This window comes from Ochotona curzoniae, unplaced genomic scaffold, assembly GCF_017591425.1.
Source record: "Ochotona curzoniae isolate NIBS_2020 unplaced genomic scaffold, NIBS_Ocur_1.0 contig_3819, whole genome shotgun sequence".
Lineage (NCBI taxonomy): Eukaryota > Metazoa > Chordata > Mammalia > Lagomorpha > Ochotonidae > Ochotona > Ochotona curzoniae.
The window spans coordinates 55,430,056-55,455,929 of record NW_024466004.1 but is presented as its reverse complement, the minus strand read 5'-3'; the positions used below and the strand labels follow the sequence as shown (position 1 = coordinate 55,455,929).

General features: G+C 42.4%; 1 protein-coding gene across 1 annotated transcript in view; it reads left to right on the top strand.

Moving 5' to 3' along the window:
• The first annotated feature begins 628 nt into the window (after positions 1 to 628).
• Positions 629 to 25,874, top strand: part of PDSS2 (decaprenyl diphosphate synthase subunit 2) — a 260,395-nt gene continuing 235,149 nt past the window's right edge. The window contains exon 1 of the mRNA XM_040983851.1: positions 629 to 1,176. Coding sequence (XP_040839785.1) covers positions 884 to 1,176 — 293 coding nt within the window. The 5' untranslated portion in view covers positions 629 to 883. The remainder of the gene's footprint in view (positions 1,177 to 25,874) is intronic.

Here is a 25,874-nt window from a genome sequence, read left to right as displayed (position 1 = left end):
GTGCTTCAGTCACTGCCCAGGAAACATTGGGCTGGCTTGAGGGCTAAGGATGTTAATCTGAGAAAAGCACTTGAGGCAATGAAACAGTTTGGAATGATGGATGGTTGAGCGGAGGTCCCAAGGCCGGAGGTGTGAGTAAGGCGCGAGCTGGCTGACTGAAGGCATCCTTGTGGAGGAGGCGCAGATGGAGTGCTGCCAGGCTGGTAGTCCGAGGACAAGGGGAGCCTCTCCACTGGGTTCAGCCAGGAGGAAGCAGCCAGCAGCATTCTCTTGGGGACTTCATCACTAGGTGTTCCCTTCCTGAGTTCCTGGCCCATGGCCTCAGCGACCACGCAGCCCCGCCGTGCAAGGTCACTGCCAGGGGCCAGAGGCGAATGGCGACGATAGGCAAGCGCCTCCACGGCCAGGGCCGGAGACAAAGCTGTGTAGGAATGCCCGAGTCCTCCTCCAGCCAGCACCGGTGAAAGGATCGAATCCTTCTGTGCCTCAGCTCCCAAGCTCCGCCCCTGCGGGGGGGGAGGCGTTCTCGGCTGCGCCGTAAAGCAGGCAGCGCGCTGGGCCTCTCCACAGCCCTCTTCAATCTTTACGGCAGGCCGTATTCCACGCCTCCAGTATGGCGTCCCCCACACAGGCCAGGGATCATGGGTCCTATTCTAGGTAGCCCTAAGTAGTGCTGATCTGCGGCTGCGGTCTGTCCGTCCCTGCCTAAAGAGAGCTACAGTTGAAAGTTCATTTGGGGTCCAGGTAGCCACACCCGGACAAGCGTCAGGAGTCGCCTGTTCTTTTTAGTTCCTGCGAGGTCCTCCTCTGTCCCGGTTTCCCGCGCCAGTTCCGCGGAGAAACCCCTCTCCGCTTGTCCCCAGGTCCCTCTCTAACTCCAAGGATGAGCCTTCGGCAGCTGCACTTACACTTGCCCCGGAGTGGCTGGCGGTGGTTCCCGTCAGCCGAGACCGTCTGCTCGGGCTGGAGACGCCAGGTCCTCGTGGGTTCCCGCCGAGGCCAGTCCTCCAGGTCTCCGGCGCACTGGAGTCAGGTGGTGTCGGAGGCCGAGAAGATAGTGGGCTACCCCACGTCCTTCATGAGCCTCCGCTGCCTCCTGAGCGACGAGCTCAGCAACATCGCCATGCAGGTGCGGAAGCTGGTGGGCACTCAGCACCCGCTGCTTACCACGGCCAGGTGAGCGCTCCCCTCTCTGCCCCGGCTCGCTCGCACCCCAGGCGGCAGTTCTGGCTGCTCCTACCTTTCCTCAGCTCGCCTGGACCTTCCGTGGCGTGTTTTCTGCGTAGTCTTCCTTCACATGCTCCAACGAACGGAAAACGGTGTTCTTCAGAACATTTGTAGGCTTTTGGCCGACTGCGTTTCTTAACTTTTGAGAGTGAAGGTATCTGGACTTGTGGAGAAGTCGAACAGGGCTGCAAGTGTATCGACTCACTTTCTAGAAACGGACCTCTGCAAATGGGGTGCATTTGACGTTCGGTTCTGGATCGCCTTCAGGAAGTGCAGAGGGATAGGCTGAGAGTGCGTGGTTCTTTCTAAGGGTTGACTACACTTACACAGCCCTTTATCCGCTTGGGATTTTTGTTGCTTATGCTGCCTTACTGCTATGAGGCTTGTTGTTAGAGCCTTTGAGATCCCCCCCCCCTTTAAGTCACACCTGATTTGTAATTAATTTCAAACCTTCAGAAAAATTGCAAAAATCAAAGTACTACAAATAACTCATTTAATTAGATTCACCCCGTACACAGGCACTTTTGGGGTATCCTCTTACAGAGGTCAAGTTCAGGAGCAAGCATTTTACCTAGCAGAGCTCACATCCCACATCAGGTTTCTGGTGGCTTTTGGTTCTAGCTTCCTGCTAATGCAGACCTTAGGAAGCAGAGCTGATGGCTCAAGTCATTGAGTTCCTGTCACTTGTGTTGCTGTGTAATGGAATTAGCTTGCAGTCATCTGGGAAGTGAAGCAGCAGAAAGGAGTTCTTTCTCTGTACCTTTCTGCCTCCCAATTACATTAAAAAAATTAAAAATCAAACTACAGAACAGTTATCAACTTGGAATACTTTAATATTGATAGATTATGGTTCAACTGGCTATGTCCTGTGTGGGTTAGTATTCTATGTGGGCACTGGCTGCTCCATTTCCTATCTAGCTCCAGGGAGGATGGCACGAAGCCTTGGAAACTTGTGCCCACATGAAAGCCCACGTAGTCCTGGGTTTGAATTGGCTCAGCTCTGGCTGTTACAGCTGGGGATGAGCCAGTGGATACAGGATCTTTCTGTTTCTCTTCTCTGTAATTCCACCTTTGTAATAAAATTAAATAAATCTTTAAAAATTATTGATAGAATAATGTACCCTTCATATTCAAATTTTGTTAATTTACCAGATAAGGTTGTTCACCATCTACTTCATGATCCCACCTTTGATTTAGCATGACATTTAGTGGTTATATCCTCTTTAATCTTCCAACCAGCATTTCCAAAATTCTTCTAGACTATTGCAGTTAGAGCACTGGTTCTCAGCATCTCCTCCCTCACCTCCAGAGATGTTTGGCCATGTATGGAGATATTTTGGGGTGTTATAGAAGCAGTTGAGTATCTTAAGATGCCTAGGACAGCCCTAAGTTATGTAACCCAGAATGTCACCAACTACCAAAGTAGAGAAGTCTGGACCAAAATTGATATTCTTTTTCCATTTTTCATGAAAAAAAGAGAATTGTTGATTTGAAAGAGTTACATTGATTTGAAAAAGTTACGGAGAAAGTGAGAGAGACAGAGAGATCTATCTGCTGATTTGTTCCCCAGTTGACCACAAGGGCTAGGACTGAGCCAGGAACTTCAACTAGATCTCCCATTTGGGTGGTGGGGGCTCAAGCTCTTAGGTGGCCATCCTTCGCTGCTTTTCTCATGCCATGAGCAGGGAACAGAACTGGAAGTGGAGCAGTCAAAACTTGAACTAAAGCCCGTATGGGATGCTGATCTCCCTGGCGATGCCTTTACCCAGTATGTCACAGTGCCTGCTCTGTTCTTTTTGTTTTAATTAAACACTTAAGATAATGGTAGAATCATATGTAGTTGGAAAAAAGAATAAGGAAAGACCCCAGTATACCATGTAGTGAGACTAATACAATGTTACAAGCAGGATAATAACATAGATACATTCAGGACACAGAACATTTTCATCCCCACAGGGTGCCCTCCTGTTGCTCTTTTTACAGCTACACCCACTTCCCTTGCTCACCCCTGTAGATTAGTTTTTATGAGGTACCTATCATTTTCTTACTGTAAAAGGTATCAAGCAATAATAATGACTTTGTTTCCTTCGTTGTTTCTGGCTGTCAGGAAGATTACTTTGATTCAGATTAAAGTGGTTCAATAGCTGGAATTATTAGTTCTTCTGCGGCTGTGACCCATACACATTCAGAACACACACATACACACAAACACGTGTATCTATGTGTGTGCTTATTTTAAAGTTTATTAATGAGTTAAATGAGCCTACTACCCTGTTTATTTTATCAGTCCTGTTAAAACTACTTCTGCATTCCTGAGTCTGTCTTCCTGACCCCCACCACACTATTCTGGGTTATTGGTTCTTTTGGTTTGTTTTTTAATTGGAGGTTATTGGTGTTTTTTTTTTTTTTTTTTTTTTTTAAAGACAATGAATGTGGGAATTTGGCCTGGAGGTTACACTGCCAGCTGGAATGCCCACCTCCCACATTGGTGTGTCTGTGTTCAGTCCCCAGCTCTAGCTCCCAAGTCCCGTTTCCTGCTGGTGTGGGCTTTGTGATAATAGCTCCAGTGTCTGTGTTCCTGCTTGCTTCTTGTGGGTCATCTGGGTTGTTGGCTTGAGGCCTGACCCAGTCCTGGGCAGTCTGGGTGTTTGTGAATGGACTAGCAAATGGGTGCTCACTCTGTCCTGTCTCTTCATAAATAAAAGCGTGGAGATATTTCCCTAAACAACAATAGCATACTTTTTCTTATTACATTTGCGAATATGGTAGTGTATTGTGTATGGGTTCCTGTGACATAACTTTTTCTTTTTTTAATTTCAGACAAATGGTTTTATAAGGCTGGTGGGGAGGGGAAGGCTGATGAGCAGTTCTGTCATGGGAGATGACTCAGGACCATTCCATGGCAGGGGAAAGGGAGGGGGACAGAGTAGAGGAAGTGAGGGGCATAACCGCATGCATGAGGAAAACATACACCTAGGGTATATGACACTGCGCTCTATATGTCTTATGCGTTAGCGATGGAGGACAATGAGAGCTCCTCAGGTTATGCATGCCTGTGATTTGTAGTTCAGGGTACTCAACCTGACCAATGTCCCTGACCTGTTCCTGCTAAGACAAGGTCAGGGTGGTCCTGGCAGCACATTCCAAACATTCCTGGGTGAGAGTATAGCCTTAAAAAGTCTGGATGATCACCATGGAGTCACTTCTGCTCTGCCCACCCTAACATTACTGCCTTTTACTTTATGGTATTGGTGGGCACCATTTGCCTCTGGCTGCGAAAGGGGTGCAATGGGCATTAGGTTGGAATATTGGTGGACAGTGGATTATACTGGTCTAGGAAGAGTTGATTGAAAGATTGATTAACGATAGCCTTGTGAAGCAGTGTGAAAGAAGAAACAAAAATAATGTGCATAGTGCGGCAAAGGAAAACGCACAGGCAAAGAGTGTGTACACGCTGGCAAGAAGCTGTGTGATGGAGTTAGTCTGGCCTGCTTCTAATCCTAGGCTCCTTCAGTCCCTCCCTTTGCTTATGGAAACTGTCGGGAGTTAGAGTGACTGTTTTTAGCTTTTTTTTTTTTAAAGATTTATTTTTATTACTTTTTATTGGAAAGGCGGATATACAGAGAGGAGAGACAGAGAGGAAGATCTTCTGTCCGATGATTCACTCCCCAAGTGAGCGTAATGGCCGATGCTATGCCAATCCGAAGCCAGACTCTGCTGGGTCTCCCACGCGGGTGCAGGGTCCCAAAGCTTTGGGCAGTTCTCGACTGCCTTCCCGGGCCACAGGCAGGGAGCTGGACGGGAAGCGGGGCTGCCGGGACAGAACCGGCACCCATATGGGATCCTGGGCGTGCAAGGCGAGGACCTTAACCACTGTGCCACTGCACCGGGCCCTGTTTTTAGCTTTTTTGAGCTGAGTGAGAACAAAGTAGCAGCCTGTGGTCGTGCCAGGACTCCAGCAGAAAGTGACTTCAAGGGAGCTGCAGTGCCAGCTAGCAGAGACGTTTTAAAAAGATGTATTCGTTTGATCAGAAATATAAGGTTTACAGAGAAAAAGAGAAACAGAGAAAGATCTTCCATCCTCTAGTTCTCTCCCCAAGTGGCCACAATGTTGGGAGTTGATTCAGTCTGAAGCCAGAAGCCTGAAGCCTCTTCTTGGTCTCCAGCATGGGTGCAGGGGCCCAAGGACTTGGGCAATCTTTACTGCTTTCCCAGGCCATAACCAGGGAGCTGGATAGGAAGTGGAGCAACCGGGACATGAACTCGTGCCCATATGGGCTCCCAGTACTTGCAAGGGGAGGATTTGTGCCAATTGAGCCATCACACTGGCCCCAGCAGGCACTTTTCCCAAGGTTTTATATGCATGGCTGCTTAACACTCCTTTTGTTACAGGTAGAAGAGTGAACAGCTTTATAGCTTATGGGCTAGAGTGGTTCCCACCCAGGAGTCCTTCTACCCCCAGAGCAGTTCGTGTCCAGTGACCTCGTTCTTGGCTGAGCTGACAGGGTTGTTTGAAAGCTAGTTTCTGTCATCAGCAGCTGATGGCCTGATTTCCTGGCTTCGCACATCTCACACGGGTGCAATTTGAGGGTGCACTGGTCCTGCTGGGTCTCCTTTTTAAGGATTAATTATTTTATTTAATTTTTATTGGAAAAACAGAATTACAGAAAGAGAAGGAAAGACAGAGGGAAAGATCTGTCTGTTGGTTGACTCCCCAGATTGCTGCAGTGCCTATAGCTGAGCCAGTCTGAAGCAGGTGCTTCTGGTTCATCCATGTGAGTTCAGGGACCCTAGGACTTGGGCCATCCTCTGCTGCTTTCCCAGACCTTAAACAGGGAGCTGGATTGGAAGTAGAATAGCCAGGACTCAAAACGGCGCCCATTTGTGATGCTGGCACTGCAGGCAGAGGTTAGCCTACTGCCAGACTTACTGTTTTTTTTTTTAAGCCCATCATTGTGTCTGAGATTCATCCATATTATCTTTAACAATTTCATTTGTTTTCCATTGATATAGATATTCAGTTGTGGGAATTTACTATAGTCGTCTCTTAATCAGAGTTTGGGTTGTTTGCATTTTTTGTCTGAGTTTTTTTTATGTTTGAGTAGGTTGACAAGTTTCTTGGTGTACGTGTCCTGACGGTATATTTACAGTAGTGTAGTTGTTGAGTATGCATATGTTCATCTTTGGATGTTAGTACCAAAATATTTCCAAAGTAATTGTGCCCATTTGTACTTTCACAGGCAGTAAACGAATACAGGTTACTACTTCCATGTTCTCATGACACTAGAACCATGAGGTTTCTTAATTGTTGCTAATCAGATAGAGGGCTTCTTGGTGTATGGTGCGAACATGGTTTAATGGTGGGGTTGTAATGGTGTGATGTGTTTTGAGTATTATAATCCCTATAATAAAGCTTTGAAGTGAAAAGGGCAAAGTTAAAAAGGGCCATACTAATATGTATTTTCTGAGATTTGCATTTTATCTATTTAGTTATCAAAGAAGGGCTTAAAAATCCCTCCTGAGGCCACCTCAGATAAACCAGATGAAAGGTTATAAAACTTATGGCTCTCAAATATTACTGATTGTCACCTACCATGCATAAGAACTCCATAGTGGAGTTGTTGGGATGGGGAGGGTGATGGGTATATTTTATCACAAGAGAAGATACTTCATTGTTTAGGCAAATTATGACTATTATAATTATAAATTATAATATTATAATGACAAATATACATTATAATATACACTCTTATATAAGAATGTTATATAAGAATATCATATAAGAATTTAAGAATATTATAATGACAAATTATAACCAAAAGCATGTATTCAGCATTTATACTTTTTGCATATTATATCCAGTAATTTGTTGAAATATTGCCAAAACTCTGTAGTGATATACGTAGAACCATTATGCCTACAGTGGCAAGGTTTGAGACAGGCCAAAAGCAGGAGCCTGGAGCTTCATCTGGCTCTGTCCCTGGGATGATGGTGCCCCAGGGACTTGGTCCACCATCAGCTGCCTCCTAGAGTGCACAGCAACAGGAAGCTGGATTGGAATTGGGATAGCAGAGCCTTATGGGGTTCAGGTATCCCAAATGGTCACTGAATCTACTGCATCCTACCATGCCCTCCCTAGTAAATTCTTTTATAGTTGTGAAATGACTCTTGTCACATTTTGGATTTCCATTATTTGTTTGGATCAATGTTCTAATCCTTTGGGATATTGAGTGAATCTACATGTTATGTTGGGGATGAATCATCTCTTAATATCAAACAGCAGGAGAAAGGAAATCATCATTGGTTGTTATTTACTGCTTTCTTTACCTAAGCCACTAAGGCAGGAAAAGAGAAGAACCTGAAAGTATACTCTTCTAATGATTTAATTCGGATATAAGGTTAAATTAATAATGCCTGAGATTTGGTGAGATAGCGATCGTGTTACTGGGGACAATGGAGCAGTTAGTTCATTTGTTACCCTTGTTTATCTGGATTTTCTAAAATCCTTGTGTTGTAAACTCCACTTAGATAAATAGGCATTGACCTTGTGTTTTTTGAAGCTTGTGAAGGAACAGAAAGAAGTCTGAAACATGGGCCTTGTCCCCTGGGAATTGACATTCTCTTGCACACAAAATCTGTTTACAAATATCTAATAGAAGGAAGCAAGTGACTGTCTAATGAGCTTTTATGTTTGTAAATGGCCTGAAGTTGTGGAGAAGTTTTCATTAGGAAGCGGGACTTTGTTGAAGGCTGGGTGGGTTAAGATCTCATGGCTGGGGCCCCGCTGCGTGGCCTAGGGGCAAAAGTCCTCGCCTTGAACGCCCCGGGATCCCATATGGGCACCGATTCTAATCCCAGCAGCTCCACTTCCCATCCAGCTCCCTGCTGTGGCCTGGGAAAGCAGTCGAGGATGGCCCAAAGCTTTGGGACCCTGCACTCGTGTGGGATACCCGGAAGAAGTTCCTGGATCCTGGCTTCGGATTGGCATAGCATCGGCCGTGGCGCTCACTTGGGGAGTGAATCATCGGACGGAAGATTTTCGTCTCTGTCTCTCCTCCTTTCTGGATATCTGACTTTCCAATGAATAAATAAATCTTTAAAAAAAAAAGATCTCATGGCTGTTATTTTAGGGCAATTGCACTGTTTTTTTTTTTCTCTCTCATGTTTCTTCTTTCTCCTGTCTTTTCAAGGTTGCCAAGAGTTCTAGTGGGTATAGGGAAGACCTTGAAAGCCAAGATAACAGTGCAATAAAGTAAAATGAATAGCATAAATAGAAGGTGTAGTATGGGTAGAGGAATAGATAGATCAATGGAACAGAACAGAGAACCCCAAAATAGATCAATGCGAGTATGCAAGATTGATTCTTAACAAAAGTGCCAAAGTATTTCAACAGAAAGAGGGCAGCCCTTTTAACAGATGATGCTGGAACGATTGCATATCATAGGCAAACAAGTGAACCTCAACCTAAATTTCATATTCTAGTTTAACAAATCGATGTAAAATGGATCATTGTGCAATCAATGTAAAATGGGTTTAAGGGTGAAATATAAGACTGTGAAATTTTCAGTAGAAAGCAAAGGAGAGCACCTCTGTAACTAGACCTAGGTAACCAGTTCTTAGACTTGGCACCAAAGCCTTAATTCATGAAAGAACAAATCAGTGATAGGATCCCTTGACTCTGGACTGGGTGTTTGCCTTGGTGGTTAAGAAAATGGTCAAAACAAGTGCCTGTGTTTGCTTTCTGCCTCTGGCTTCTAATTTAGCTACCTGCTGGTGCAGACTTTGGAGGCCTGCCACCCACTTGGGCAATCTGGATTTTGGTTCCCACTCCCACCTATTGTCTGGTCTCCCTACTACTGCACCTGGAGTGGCAACAGAAGATGGCCCAGTATTTGGGCCACTGCCACCCTGTGAGAAGTACAAATGGAACCTGACTCCTCGCTTTGGCCTGGCCCAGCCCTGGTTATTGTGGGGATTTGGGAAGTGAACCGGCTGATTGAAAATCTCAGACTCTTTCTGTCTTTCTCTCCTTCTCCTTTTCATTTTTTCCTCTATCCTTCTGCCCCTACCCTTTCTCTGCTATTCTGCCTTTTAAATAAATGACTCTTATAAAAAGTACAGTCCCTACTACTAGATGGAGTAAAATAAAAAGTACAGTCTGAAGTCTGGTGAAGATGCAGAGAAATTAGGCTTCTCATACATTGCTAACGGGAATGTACAACGACACAGTCACTCTGGACAACAGTTTGGTGATTTCTCTCATAACATACGATTACCATATACCTCAGCCTTACTTATGCTCTTGAGCATTTATCCCAGAGAAATAAAAACATGTCACATCTAAGCCTATACATAAATGTTTGTAGCAGCCTTATTTGTAATAACCCCATTACTACATAACTGAAGTATCATCAGTAGTAAATGACTGAACATGATACGATACATACAGTGAATTGTTACTTAGTAATAAAAAAAACAAAGTAGCAATAACTACCACAACAACTTGAATATTGTTCCTCAAAATTAAAAATTTTATGGGGCCTGACACGATAGCCCAGTGGCTAAATCCTTGCCTTGCACCTGCCGGGATCCCATGTGGGTGCCAGTTTGTGTTCCGGCTGCTCCATTTCACATCTAGCTCCCTGCCTGTGGCCTGGGAAAGCAGTGGAGTGTGACCCAAAGCCTTGGGGCCTAGCACCCATGTAGGAGACCCATAAGAACCTCCTGGCTCCTGGGTTTGGATTGACTCAGCTCCAGTTGTTGTCACTTGGGGAGTGAGCCAGCAGACAGAAGATCTTTCTCTGTCTCTCCTCTTTGTAGGTTTGCTTTTGCAATGAAAAGAAGTAAATTGTTTTAAAAAATTATATGACCCACCGGTTGTGTTTCTGGGTTTACATACAAAAGAATTGAAGGGAGAGGTGTTGTAGTAGGTAAAGCAGCTGCCTGAGCACTGGCATCTCCTGTATAGATGGTGGCACAGGTCCTGACTGCTCTACTTGCAACCTAGCTTCCTGCCAATGGCCTTGGAAAAGCAGTAGAAAATGACAGGAGTGTCTGGTCCCTGCCATCATTGTTGAAGATCCTGGCAATTGCTGCCATCTGGGTCGGCAATGAAAGATATCTCTCTTGCTTCCTCCCTCTTTAACATTTAAGATAGATACATCTTAAAAAAGAATACAATGTAGCATCTTAAAATATTGTGTACTTATGCTCATAGAAACATAGTATTTACAGCAGTCAAAAGTTGGAAGCAATCTAAGTGTCCATCAATGGCTGAAGGAATGGATTAGCAAAATGTGTGTATTAACTGTATATGATAGAATGTTAGTCCGAAGAAGAAAGATGATGTGGCAGATGTTATAATATGGAAGTATCCTGAGGACATAGGTTGGTACAAAAAGACAAAAGCTGTTTGATTTCATCTAAATGAGTATTAGAATAGTTACATTCAGAGACACAGATTGCAGAAATAATGAGAGGTTGCTAGGGAAAGGACACATGAGGAAATGTGTAGTTGTTTAATGGGTAAAGAGTTTCAGTTTTGCAAGATAAATAAGTCCTGGTGATATGATACATGACAGTATAAATATGCTTTTCACTACTAAACTATACACTAAAAAATGGCTGAGACAGTAACGTTTATGGGTGTGCATTTTTTTACAGTTTTTTTTAAGTCAGTCTCAAAAGTATATCTGTATTGTGTGATTTTGTTTACATAGAATGTTGCTTTCAAAAATCAACAAGTGATAGAGATGGGGAACAGATTAGTTGTATATAGAATCAGGAGCAATGCAGAGAACAGGGAGTAGTATAAAAAGAGGAATATTGTGTTGGTGGGGTAGTGTGGAGTCTTGATGGAGCTCCATGGGTCTACATGTGGGACAGAGTTGCATAGAACTATGTTCACTGACACACATGAATCAATGCATGTTTTTGGAATGCTGGAAATAGAATGAGTATTGTAGTTATCATTATTATACCAATATCAGTTTTTTGTCTTGTTTTGTGTTACTACTATAGTATAAGAGAGATTGTCAATGAGTAAAGTTTAGTGGAGGATTTGTGGCACTCTATGCTGTTTTGCAACTTTCTGTTGACAATAATTTTGTTCCTTTGGAAAGCTTTTATAAAAATCACTTCAAGCCCAGGGTGAGGGATTGAAGAGAGGCGGAGGGCTAGGCAGAGACTACTGGAGACCGATGCAGTTTTGTGTTCATCTGTCAGTGTGTCACTGGTGACCCCAGGGAAGTCCCTTCATCCATCTGGGCTTTAGTTTCCTAACCATTGAAATAGACTCATCTGAAAATTAGTGTGGCAACCGAATGTGCCAGATAGGGAAACCATCGTCTGTTTACAAATGGAGAGCATATGCATTGTACGCCACATGATAGTACAAGTCTGTAGTCCACAGTTTAAAACTCCTAAACCTCAGAAAACAAAATATCTTTTCAGCTCACAAATATTTAAGACTATTTATAGTCTTTATTTATCCCACTTTATGAATATTCATACATTCTGTTGCCTAAATATTAATGCATTTGATTGCAAGGTGCTGCCCCAGTTTCTGTTGAAGTATTTGGTAATATGTTACCTCCCTCATATCAGAAAAATGTTTGAATTCTGAAGGACATTTGGTTTTAGGGGCTGTGGATGAGGGATTGTGGCCCTGTCCAAGCTGGGCAGTGGTCTATAGGGTGCTCAGGTATGGGATGTAGCTTGGTAATGTGGAGGAATCTGAAGGTGGTGACAGCATCAACCTTACCTCCTCCCAGTGCAACCTGCACCCTATGGCTTCATTATTGCCTCTCTAATTAATTGTAATTATCCAGTTGTGTTATATACCTTTATATATATACATTTAATCTCATTTCTGTGTAAGTAATTAACATAGAAGTGCTTTTAGCTTTTCTGCAAATTTGCTTTGTATAATAACCACTGTCAAGATCTTAAGTATTTTGAGTATCAAGTGGAGGATTATTAATGGTTTGAAACCTGAAGATTAATACTTTTCTATTACAGGATTGGATTTTTTTTGTTGTTATTTAAACTTGGCTAGTTTATTTGGGTAGTGGGCTTTATTTTCTTTTTCTTTTTTTTTCTTATTATTTTTTTTTCCTTTTTACTTTAATACTTTATCATTTTAGAGATGACAATTTTGTTTTATGTTTTTTTTTCTCTTTATTGATTACATTGTGTTTATGAGACATTGTTCCGTAGGTAATGGGATTCCCATGGGATTCCTCCCACCCTCCCCCAATCCTCCCACCTTGGTGGATACCTCCACCTTGTTGTGTAACCACAGTTTAAGTTCAGTTGAGATTCCCTCACTGCGAGCATATACCAAGCTTAGAGTCCAGTGTCTTGTTGTCCAGATAAGTACAACGTCTTGTTTGGGAGACCTCTTTGATCTGACGGTAAGGCCAAAATAATAAAATCCCGATCAATTAAAAGTCCCGTCAGCCCCATATATAACATTTTGGAACCAATTGACCTAGTGCTGAGTAAACAATATATTGGAATTACATGTACACTCTTAACAACATCTTGCAACCATTTCAATGACTTTTTGACAATTGAGGTGCCATACTACTTTGGGTGGGGTATGCAGAGAAATCCTCCATACTTTGGTGAGGAGTACTTGTTCTTTGTGTTCTACCTGATTGTCTATTCCAAGATGTGTGTGTGTGTTTGGTGGGGGGTGTTCTGGAGCGACCCTGTTGGTCATTGCAGAGGGTGGGGACCCTGAGCTGGAGCTTTGTTAGGATGAGAGAAAGTGGGCTTTATTTTCATTTGAGTCCACCAGACAGATTTGGCTTTTGTAATAGTTGTTATTTATTCTCTCTTTTGCTTTTGCCTTCAAAACACTCTACCTTCTGTTTCAGATGTAGATAAATGGGACTAATTTAGTATTCACTTACTGGAGACAAATTATGACTTTTAGTCTCTTAGGGGGCATTGATTCCTTGGTAGAGAGTTTTTGTCCTTGAGTTCAATTAGTTACTTGACTATCCAAAAAATTTTGTTGGTCTTTTCTGTGTGGTAAAATTCTTTAGAGATTTTTGAGTTTATTATTAGAAAATTAATTTTTGGTTTCATCCATGTTTGTGAAAGGCCCTTTCTAGACTCATTCCTGTAATTACTGACTGAAAAACTTGCATTACTTATACAGAACTTTTTCTTGGACAAGTAGGATAAAATTATAAATTTTAATTCATTCCACAAATATTTGAGGTGCTCTGGGCATGGGATGGACAAACAAGAAAAAGCCCAGTCGCTGCCATCCAGGAATTCCTGAGGAACACTGCAGTTAGTATGAGCTCTGCGATCAGATGGAACGGGCTCCCATCCAACTTTCCCATTACTAAGTTATGTGATCTTGGGTGATGTTCCTTAGCTTGCTGGGTTTTAGTATCCTTATCTGTAAGATTGGGATATTACTGTATCCCCCCAGTTGTAGAGCTCTGTGAGGATTGATTGAGTCACCGCAGGTAGGATGCTTAGAATAATGCCTTGCAAATAGCTCTGCTTGATTGATTTATACCCATATTCTAAGCCATTGGTGGCCCAACCTACACACTGTTGTTAATGGTCTTTTATTTATTTATTTATTTATTTATTTATTTTGTAGAAACAGTACAGAGCATTTCTTATATTTCATCTGCCATTATTCTGGCTCTCTTGTAAACCCATTTCAGCCTTTCTTCAGCTTTTTCTGGCCTGATGAACCAAGCAGAAATCTCAGCATCCAGCTCAGCAGTGCCATTATGACGTCTCTTGGTGAAATCATTCTCTCCTGGGGACTAAACCTTTAGTACTTCCCTGTCTTAGTGGCAGGAAACAGAATAAATCTTGAGAGGTCATTGACCCTATTTATCAGAAGTCCAGTGTTCAGTACCCACTTGGGAAAGTGCTGGTTTGGACCCCTGACTGCATTCTGTAGCAGTAGCCCAGCCTTCCTGTGGGTGACTCCTCACTAGAAGTGCTTTGTCAGAATGTTTCACCATGGTGTGTGCTGGCTGATTCTAGAAGGTGCGAAGAATGTGTGTGAGGACCAGCGAAGCCATTGGTCACCAGTGAGTTGGCTTACATTTATTTGTTGGGTAATGATTTTGTTCACCAGAGGCACTGGAGTGGGACATTGTACTAGCACACACGTCAGTCCACAGATGGAAGTACTGGTAGCAGCATGTCAGGGAAATCACATCCAACACAGAACAAACCTCTCTTCTGAAGAAGACAGACTGCTAATGTCTTTCCACCCCCCCCCCCAGATTTATTTATTTATTGACTTTTATTTTTAAGGCAGAGTTATAGAGAGAAGGAGGGAGAGAGAGAGAGATCTTCCCTTTGGTGGCTCACTCCCCAAATGGCTATAATAGATAGGTCAGGGCTGGTCTGAAGCCAAGGAGCCAAGAACTTCTAGGTCTCCCATGTGAGTGCTTGGGTCCAAGGACTTGGGTTCTCTTGTGCTGCTTTCCCAGGCTATAACCAGGGAGCTGAATAAAAATTGGAGCAGCCAGGACTTGAACTGGTTCCCACCATAGGCTGAGGCTTCACAAGCCAGCCCCAATTGCTAATCTCTTTAAGATGAAAGAGGGCTCTGTAGTCCATGGCTTTTGAGGTGGGTGGTTCATCTGGAGCTGTATATTTTACTGGAATACTTAGCATTGCTTGGGCAGTCTTAGTTGCAGGAAATCCCCATCACCTAGCACATAAATAACCACTGTTACTAACACCATTGCCACTCAGTCAAGTACTAAGTTGACTCTGTAGCCAGCAGCCAGGAGCTTCTTCTGGGTCTCCCATGTGAGTGCAGGACCGGGAGCAAGTGAGCAAGGACTTGAGCCATCTGTTGCCATCCAGCGTCACAAGCAGGAAGTTGAATTGGGAAGTGGAGCAGCTGGGTAAGCAGGAAGCTGAATTGGGAGGTGGAGAGCTAGGTCACAACCCGATGTCCATATAGGATGCCAGTGCAGATGGAGGATTGGCCTGTTGAGGCACAGGGCTGGCACCACACCATCCCTTGGTGTTCTATTCAGTGTGCTAATGGAGTGTAGCAGCAAACCAGGAGCTGTTTCTCCAAAGCAGTTACTTTAGTTGTTGCTTAAGTGACCATGGTCTTACTTCAAATCCTTTCATGGCTGTGTTGACTCATTTTGCCTTTCCACAGGTTCAGTACAACATCATTTAAAGAGACTTTTTTTTTTTTAAAGATTTATTTATTTATTGGAAAGTCAGATATCCAGAAAGGAGGAGAGACAGAGAGGAAGATCTTCCATCCGATGATTGACTCTCAAAGTGAGCGCAAGGGCCAATGCTATGCCAATCCGAAGCCAGGATCCAGGAACTTCTTTCCGGGTCTCCCACAGGGGTGCAGGGTCCCAAAGCTTTGGGCTGTCCTTGACTGCTCTCCCAGGCCACAAGCAGGGAGCTGGATGGGCAGTGGAGCTGCTGGGATTAGAACCAGCACCCATATGGGATCTCGGCGCGTTCAAGGCGAGGACTTTAGCCACTAGGCCACGCCGCTGGGCCCTTAAAGAGACTTTTGAAAAAAACTTTTGTAAATAAAATTTGTTAGGGAAAAAAGGCAAAGTTTGCATTTGCTGATTACTCCCCAAATGCATGCAAGGGTTAAGGCTGGGCCAGGCATCCCTGGCAGTGTCTTACCTGCTGGGCCAATTACCTGTTTTAAATTGTCTACTCAGGAAGTAAATGAGGGGAGGAGGGTGGTATGTATACTTGGTATTCAAGCAAGGGGTGTACTGTCCAGAGTTTGATATGTTTTGTCATGTAACAGCTTGCTTTTCCTTCATAAAATTCTTCCTTAGGAATGTAGTGATATTTAAAATTATGTATATTTGTTTATCTTTACTGGAAAGGCAGAGTTACAGAGAGAGATAAGGAGAGACAGAGGGAGAGATCTTCCATTTGTTGATTCACTCCCCAAGTCCCTGCTGCTACAGCCAGGGTTGGGCCAGTTCGAAACCAGGATGCAGTAGCCAGGAGCGCCTTCTGGTCTCCCACATAAGTGCAGATGCCCCAGCACTCAAGCCATCTTCTGTTCTTTCCCAGGCACATCATTAAGGAGCTGGATCAGAAGTGGAGAGCCTGTATGAAATGCTGGTGCTGAGAGGATTAGCCTGCATGCTACTGTGCTGGTCCCAAATGTAGTGATTCTTACAAGGAAAGAGAATTTGATCAGCTTCCACTTTGACTTTTTTTAAAAAAGATTTATTTGAAAGAGTTACAGAAACTGAGGGACAAAAACAGAGAGATCTTCTATGCAATGACTCACTCCCCAAGAAGCCACAGCAGTCAGAACTGGGCCAGGCCAAAGCCAGGAGCTTCATCTAGGAATCTTACACAGGTGGCAAAATCCAAATCACTTGGGTCATGTTGTGCTGGTTTTCCCATTTGATTAGCAGAGAGCTGAATTGAAGGTAAAGCAGCAGGGATATGAGCCAGTGCACATATGGGATGCCAGCATTGCATGCAGCAATGTAATCAACTCTGCCATCACACCAAGCTTCTAGTTTGTGCTTCTCAACCACCAGCAGTCCTCCTGAGACAGGCAGCCATGGTGGGGTTCTGGCAGTGTTTGGGGATATGTGAAACTGTGATGTGTTTAGGATCTTATAACCCTTGCAAGTCATCGGTTCAGTTGATAGATTTATAATATTTATAATTCCTAAGAATTAGTCTGTAATCAGTTTTGCCTCGACAAGACGATTTTATATTTCTGCTTTGTCAACTCATGATGATTACCTGGATAAATGGCTAGAGATCCATTTGAAGGAAAGGAAAACCTTTTAAAAGGGATTTGGCATCCACCTCATTCATGGTTCTCAGGTTTGGGTGAAGGTTCATGACTCTATACTGGAGTATCACAGACAAGTTTGTTAGTCCTGGAGTTGTCCCTTTGTGATTATTGAAATAAAAACCAATCTTAGTAGGTTGCTTACTGACTTGAATTCATGAGGATTTCTGCCTCTCACAACAAAGCCTTAGGTGACTGGATAACCCATATCCGTCTTTTGCCTGTTGAGATCATCACACCCAATTTGCTGTTGGCGGATTGCAGCCACTACTGGGTTCTCCCATTAATTTCTGAGTTCAGAGAATCTATTGAATAACAATCTCTCCAACCAAAATCCTTAGTCCTAGAAATAAGAGCTGCTGAAGGAGTTAGTAACCATTGTGATGTGCACCTCACAAATCTCTCTCTCTTTCTGTCTTTGGTGGAGTTAAGAATGAAGGCAGGTATTTGGCCTAGACTGATTGGGGGCGCCTGTATCCCATGCAAGAGTGCACAGTTCCAGCTGTGCTCCTGATCCCGCTTCCTGTTAATACCAACCCAAGGAAGCAGTAAGTGTTGGCTAGTGGTTGGGTTTCTCCCTCCCACGCGGAGGGATGAGTTCCTGGCTGAACCAACTTGATGTGAACCCTGTGTTCTCTTTCTCTCAAATAAACATAAAATTAAGAAATAAAAGAGTGAAAGAAGAATCTTCTGGACCCCATCAGAAGATATAAGGGCAGTGTGTTACATAAACAACAGTCTCATACATTTTAATACATGAAAGTTGTGATAAAATGTATTTTTATCATAAATGTCCCTTATTGCAAAGAACCTACTACACCAAGGCAGTCTGCAGCAGTTTCCTATTGGGGATAACAGGTTAGTTTCATGCAGATGCCATCAATTGACATAGGAGTTAGGGCCAATATGAATATTTTGTTTTCAGTTTTTTATTTGTTTCAGTCATGTAAGAACTGTAATCATAGGTAGTTTAAAATTTTCTGTTTGTACAAGTGTAATAATATTTTAATAAAAATAATTTAAGCTGAGACTGGTACCATGGCATAGTGCTTAAATCTCCCTTCTGTGGGGCCAGTATCCCTTATGGATACCAGTTCCAATTCTAGCCACTCTACTTCCCATCCAGCTCCCTGCTTATGGACTGGGAAAGCAGCAGAGGATGGTTCAAACCTTGGGTGCCTGAACTCACCTGGGAGACCCAGAAGAAGCTCCTGGCTCTTGGCTTCAGATTGGCTCAGGTCTGGTTGTTTGAGGCCATTTTAGGAGTGAACTAGCATGTGGAAGACCTCTCTCTGTGTCTCTCCTTCTGTCTATAACTCTGTCTTTTCAACTAACAAACTGAATTTTTACCCTCTAAGAAGACTTTGTGGAGCAAGCTTTGTGACATAGCAGGTATGTATAGCTGTCACTTGCGTAACCAGCATCCCATTTGGGTACCAGTTTGAGCCCTGGCTGCTCCATTTCCTATCAAAGGCCCTGGTAATAGCCTGCAAAAGCAGTAGAGTATGGCCAAGTGCTTGGGTTCCTATGCCCATATGGGAGACCCAGACCTGGCTCCTGACTCCTGGCTTCTGCATGGCCCAGCCCTGGTCATTGTGGCCATCTGGGAAGTGACCCAGTGGATGGAAGAACTCTCTCTGTCTCTGCCTGTCTGTGTAACTCTTTCAAGTAAATAAATAAATCTTCAAAAAGAAAAAAAATGAGAAGGATTTATTTTACTCAAGATTGAGGACTAGGGTCTGTTGTTAACTCTAAGCCTAGTTAACGAAAATAAATGTATTATTCTGCTTCCTAAGTGCTGTAGCACTCAAGTTAATTCTTTTTCCTTAGATTCCAACAAATTGGGTTTGTATACGCTTTCCTCATATTGCTTGGTACAGTTATATTACCTGGTTTCCTTTAGTACTGCATCCCGTGATTGACCCTTCATTGTTCTATAGCATTCAGAAATTTCTTTCATTTTTAAATGTCATGTGGACCCATAAGATAAAGAAAAATAATCATCTGTGCTTGTGGTTTGGAGAAAAACTTAATGAATACTTTTCTAAAAATAGCTACCTGAGAGTAGGTTTTAAAAATGGGTACTAGATTTTTAACTCTTCAGACAGTTGTCTCTAATACTTACTCCAAGTTTTAGATACAAATCTTCATGGAGTGCAGCTGGGTTTGCTGTGACTCACCAAAGTCGCCGTAAAGCCTGTCATCTTTTTCTATTTTTGTGAGCTGAAACTTCATTATAACAAACATTTTAAAATAGCTTTAAAATTACTGTTCTCCCAGAATCTCCTTTGAATGTTATTTGGTTCAAATATTTTTTAGCAAACTGAATTGGTTTTATTTCTAGTATTGTGAAACTAGAGCTAACTATAATGAGTATTATATCATAATGTAAAAACTTAGCAGTGGGTGTTTTGAATTCTTCAAACATTAATAATTTGAATATACTTTTGATAGTGTTAACAATTATGGGGATTTGTGACAGGTAATTTCTGTCAAATTGTTCAGTGTCACCACATGAAAAAATTTATTTTTGGAATAAGAATATCTTCATGAATCTGCTACTGCATTAGCATTTCTCTCTGACTTTATCCTGTGTCTTATGCTGCTGTGTGTTTAAAAGGAATGCCATTTAGTTTTTCGGGACTGAACTAAAGTGTGCACAAAGCTGTTATTAAAAGCCTTTTTGGGGCCCGGCGCAATAGTGTAGTGGTTAAGGTCCTTTCCTTGCATGTGCCGGGATCCCATATGGGTGCCGATTCTAATCCTGGTGGCCCTGCGTCCCATCCAGCTCCCTGCTTGTGGCCTGGGAGAGCAGTCGAGCACGGCCCAAAGCTTTGGGACCCTGCATCCACATGGGAGACCTAGAGGAGCTCCTCGCTCCTGGCTTCAGATTGGCTCAGCTCCAGCTGTTGCAGCCCCTTGGGGAGTGAACCATTGGACAGAAGATTTTCCCCTCTGTTTCTTCTCCTCTCTGTATATCCACCTGTCCAATAAAAAAAAAAATCTTTGAAAAAAGAAAGAAAAAAAAGAATGATTGGACAAAAATAATTATTTAAAAAAGCTTTTTTGTATAGTTAGTTTTTCTGCTTTCTACAAACCAGTGTTAAGTTTGTTACAATTATTTTTTACTGTGTAACATAAAATCAGATTATTTAAAGTCAATGATTTTTTTTTTTTGATTAAGGAATTTCTCAACTTCGGATTCCTTCCATTTCCCGTGAAGGCCATCTATCCCTTTTGAACAAGGTGATGCTTAGTTTATTTATCACTCACAATTTCCTGGTCTTTTATATTCTTTTGTACATTTTTTTTTGTAACTATGACTAAAAATAAGCATGACTATATTACAGTGACAAAAGACATGGTAGAATTTTATGAATATATAGGAAAAAGCTCCAAAAATGAACACTTAGAAGGTGGTGATCCTTGCCATAGCACTTAAGTCTAACTATAAAAATACTTCTCAATGTACTCTTCAGGCCAGGGAAACTCTTGGATTGAGCTTTTCCATGCTGCTGATTTCTACTGTGCCTTTCTAGAACTTTACAAAATAGCATTTTCTTATTTGAAAACATATTACAATGGTGGCGCATTGTTAAATGGTCAGGGTAGTGTGTGTCTTGTCCCAAGGAGGACAGTGCTGAAATCTTGATGGTTTAACTGTCTCCCCCCCCCCCCCCCCGCATTTTCTGTCTTAGGTTTGTTATTGTGTGTCCATCACCTAGTGGAAAATTCTTTTGAAATTCTAGCAGATAAAATCCTACCATCTATTCACTGTTTCCATCACTTTCACTTTGGAGAGGGTTTGGGAAGGCAGAATGATTTTCATTTCAACTTGTAATCTTGATTTTAGTATGACTTAATTATAAAAGAGCACTGGAGTTTGGGGGGGGGCAGTTCTGGTGATGTAGATGAGGTCATGGGTTTGTGGATCACCCAATACCAGGATTTTAGTTCTAAGCACTGTCATTTTGTGTTTGGGCTACAGAGGTTCCCCCGACTCCACTACAGTGTTGCAGTGCATATCCTTGTGTTTTGGTTGTTGTTGTTGTTTTAAAGATTTATTTATTCTTATTGGACAGGCAGATTTACAAAGAGAAGGAGAGACAGGGATCAAGATGTTCCATCTGCTACTTCACTCCCCAAGAGACTGCAGTGACTGGAGCTGAGCAGATTTGAAGCCAGGAGCTTCTGCTGGGTCTCCCACATGGGTGCAGGGTCCCAAGGTTTTTTGGGTTATCGTCTATTGCTTTCCTAGGCAACAAGCTTGAAGGGCAATGGAGCAGCTGGACACAGACTGGTGCCCAAATGAGGTCCTGGTGCTCACGAGGGGAGGATTAGTTAACTGAGCTATTGTATTGAGCCCAGGAGAGATATTCATCTCCTGGTTCACCCCTAAGTGGCTACAGTGGGGGACTGATCCAAGCTGACTGTTGTAGTTCCATTGGGCTCTCCCTCATGGGTGGCAGGGGCCATCTTCTGCCGCTTTTCCAAGTGCAGTAAAAAGGTGATAGTGTTGTTATTTTTGTCTCATAGAATTGTGATGAGAAATCTATGAAATAATAAATTGTGAAATCTCTGACTTAATGCTCAGGAAATATAGTTGCTATTATTTGCATCCAGTAATCAATTCTCTGTGATCTTTGAGTAGTCATCTTTTTCCCATGCTCTTACATAGGTTTTCTTGATGGATAGTTTTATGAACTCACAAAATTACAGGTGAAAATTATATGAAAGATATACTGCACTGTACAAATAGAAGGTAGAAGTAGAGTATCATGATTGTTATTACTAGAAATAGTAGCAGTTAAAGTTGTGTGGTGTAGTGGAAAGAACATAGTTACAGAGTGGACAGATCTGGCTTATTTTCTGCCTGCTTTTTGGGCAAGCTAACTACTTATAGCTTCAGTTTTCTCATCAGTGAAAATAGAGATAATAATACCTATCTTGTGGAATAATAATAGCTGTCTTGTGAGAATCACTGAATGAAAGTCTTGGGTGACATAGTCTAACATTATTTTCTTTCCTCTTCCCAACTGGGAGATAGAATATTCCTTTTGTAGCAATATTCATCCTTTCTGAAACACAATATAGATTAATTTTATACGAAAGTTGATTGTGTTTTCATTAATAAATTGAAGGTTAAAAACAGAATGAACTACTGTATTAAAGTACAAAAAGTAGGGGTGCTGGTTAGCATGTGACACTGAATTAGATTTTAGGAGTTTAATGTTTAGGTGGTAAGATAGAAGCAAAGGAGTTCAAAGTAGGAAAGCAATTTGACTGCTGTGGGTATGTTGTCAAGCCAGGCAAAGGAGAAATTAGGGGTATGAGGGTAGGTGAGAATAATATGTTTTTTTAAAAAATTTTACTTTTTATAGTATAATTGCTTAGGCTCAGGGGTTTCCCTTCCCCTCTTCCTCCTCTCCCCCCACTGCTTTCTTCTATATTATAACAATACTATAATCATTGGACAACTCACAAGCCCATCATTTTTCTATTCAAGTGTATCATGACATTGTTGGTAAAGATAATGGTGAGTAACCTTTTTTTTTTTAAATTTTATTTATTCTTATTGGAAAGGCAGGTTTACAGAGACAGAAAAAAAGATCTTCCACCACTGGTTCACTTCCCCAAGTGGCTGCAATGGCCAGAGCTGAGCAGATTCAAAGCTCGGAGTCAGGAGCTTCTTCTGGGTCTCCCACATGGGTGCAGGGTCCTAAGGCTTTGGGCCATGCTCGACTGCTTTCCCAGGTCACAAGCAGGGATCTGGAAAGGAAGTGGGGCAGCCGGGTTATGAACTGGTGCTTTATGGGATTCTGGCACAGGCAAGGCCAGGACTTTAGACACTATGCTACCGTGCCGGGTCTTCCAATGTAATTTAAGAGGTTTTGTATATAAACCATTTTAGTAATGAAGAATCTATTATTATTATTATTATTATTATTTTGCCCTTGCCAAGAGTAAAGACAAAGCTCTAAGGCTAGTAAATCTTAAAAAATATTTTTTCCTGAGTTTAGTGAAATTTTCATGAATAAATTTGCTGCTGTCTGTTTATGGAGGTTTTACTGCTACTAGAGCCACATGGGCACTGAAATATCAAAATAGTTAGGCTCATAAGAGTGTTTCTGTGTGGTGATCCTTGTGCTAGCTTTATGGATCAAAAAGAAGGTGCCTGTCTTTCAATGTATCTGTGAAGTTTTGACATCTTAGGGGAGGCTGTAGTAAAGCTTCCTGCAGACAGAGTGGCTCTCTGTGCTCCAGGGTCACACTGCAGTCGTGAGGAGCTTCCTGGCTTTGTGGGATGGTGCAGCGTGTGCACGGTGTCGTCCGGTTGTTTCTCCTGATACTCCTCACTTTTCACACTACATGGTAGCCACAAGGAGCAAAAACATAATTTACTTTAATCTTCAGAACTCAGTTCAAATGTTAGCATTTTTGCTAAGTATTTGATTTCTTTGGTCAGATTACTGTTTCTTCCAGCTTTCTGTTTTTCCAAAAAGTCGGAAGCCGTGACACCACTGAGCTTGTGTTGCATCATGGCCTCAGGCCGCCCCTGTTCACCAGGCATGTCGTCTAGTTCACCATTTGAGATGGTTCAGTGATGCTTGGATGCTTTATGGGTCAACTAAGCCACCTATATTTTGGCCCTCTAAAATTTAGGTGTGTTTCTCTCTCTCTCTCTCTCTCATACACACACACACACACACACACACACACACACACACACACACACACACACACACAAATTAGGATAGATAGACAGAGAACAAGGAAAGCTTAGAACCAGACAGGAAATGGTCATGGACTTACATATACCTTACTAGGTAGGACACAATTATTAGTTACTCCTCACTAAGGTATTGAAGATTTCTCTGCACACCCCTCCTAAAACTGTTCTGCACCTCAATTGTTGACATATGCCTCATTAGAGTTATAACCCAATTTAGATTATCCTAAAATCTGCCAAGTTCAGCGACATTATGCTTCAACACTATAAACTGCTAAATACTAAAATGAAAATAGACACGAGAAAGCTGAATAGTGCCCTATAGCCATTTTAAGGTGTATAGAAGCTGGTAGTATATAAACTAAAATTGAAATGTCAATGAAGTAGTCACAGGATGTGGTTAAGAACTTGAGTTTTTTTTTTTTTAACATATTGGTTACTCAATACCATGTCAATTAATTCCATAATGTTGTAAATTGTTGTTGCTGTTATGTTATGGCTTTAAATTGATCAGGGTGATTATTCTGCCAGCTCTGCCTTCAGACCAGAGATGGTCTCCCCAAGAAACTGTTGAATTTAACTGGACAATAAGATGCTGGACCCTATGCTTGGTATACGCTTGCAATGAAAGAATCTTGACTGAATCTGAATTGTAATACAGCAACAAGGTTGAGGAATCCACCATGGGGTGACGGTACAGGGAGGACTGGGGGAATCCAAGAGCCTATGAAACTGTGTCACATAATGCAATGGAATTAATAATGTATATATATACACATTTATATGTAAAATAAAATTTAGGTGTGTTTCCAAGACTGCATTTTTTCAAAGAGGGGTTTTTCTCCTTCCATCTGTATGGCTCAGTGTATGCTTTAAACAGAAAGCTTTCAGTAAGGAGCAGCCTTTCAGCCTAGCAGTTAGCATTGCACAAACAGCACCTAGGGTAGATTCCTGGCTCTGGTCCATCGCCAGCTTGCTCCCAGTGTGCATCCCGAAAGGCAGTGTCATTGGCTCAAGTAACTGGGTTTCTGCTGCTCATGTGGGAGACCTAGATTGCTTCTCTGGCTTTTGGCTTTTGCCCTGACCTTGCTTCAGTGGAGCCCTGGCCGTTGTAGGCATTTGGGGAATGCATCAGCAGATGGGAGGGCTCTCCCTCTTCTCCCCGCATCTGTCTTTGCCTGTATTCATCTCTCACTCCCTCCTTTAATATCAAATAATAATAAACCAAAAAAACTGAAAACTCTCAATGAGTAGTCTCAAAAAAATTGGATGAAGTTAAAACCTTTCCTAACCAGGAGATTTTGCCCTTTTCCTGACCTTTGCCTAAATTATTACTTTAATTAGGTCACAGTGTTCATCTTCCATGTTAATCTTCACAGTATGGAGCCACGTGGTTGAAGCTAGCAATCAACTCTTCCTGAAGACAGAACAAGAAAAATTGCACTTAAATGGTAGCATGGTTAATTAAAATTAAGTAGGGAAACTTCCTAGCTGTAGTTGTTAGGAATGGACGACCACAACATTTTACTTCATTTTTTTTTTTCTAAAAAGTTAATTCAAAGACAGTTACAGAGAGGCAGAGGGATATACAATGAGATCTTGTGCTCACTGAATCACTCCTCCAGTGGCCAAAACAACAGGAGCTGGGTTGTTAGGAAACCAGGAGCCAGGAGGTTCTTCCGAATCTCTCCTGTGATGCAGGGGCCTAAGGATGTGGGGCATCCTCCCTTGTTCTCCCACGTGGGTTAGCAGGGAACTGGGTTGGAAGTGTAGCACTCAGAACTCTAACAGGGGCTCATATAAAATGCTCCACTGCAGGCCCAATATGCCACATTTCCAGCCCGTTTTGCTTCCGTTTGTTTTGAAATCTTTGGTGGGATTGGCATTAATACCTTGAAGACAGAGGAAAGGACAACATAAACCCTAAGTCTGTGCAGTTTTCTAGCACATAATCAGAATGGTTCATGACCTCGTACCGCAATGTTAGCGCATCTAACTCCAGAATGGTTCAGAAATTTTTGACCATATATAGCATGAAAATATATTAGTCTTAATTTGTAGATCTAGATAAAATTTGAAAATAAACTCTAATCAACAGGT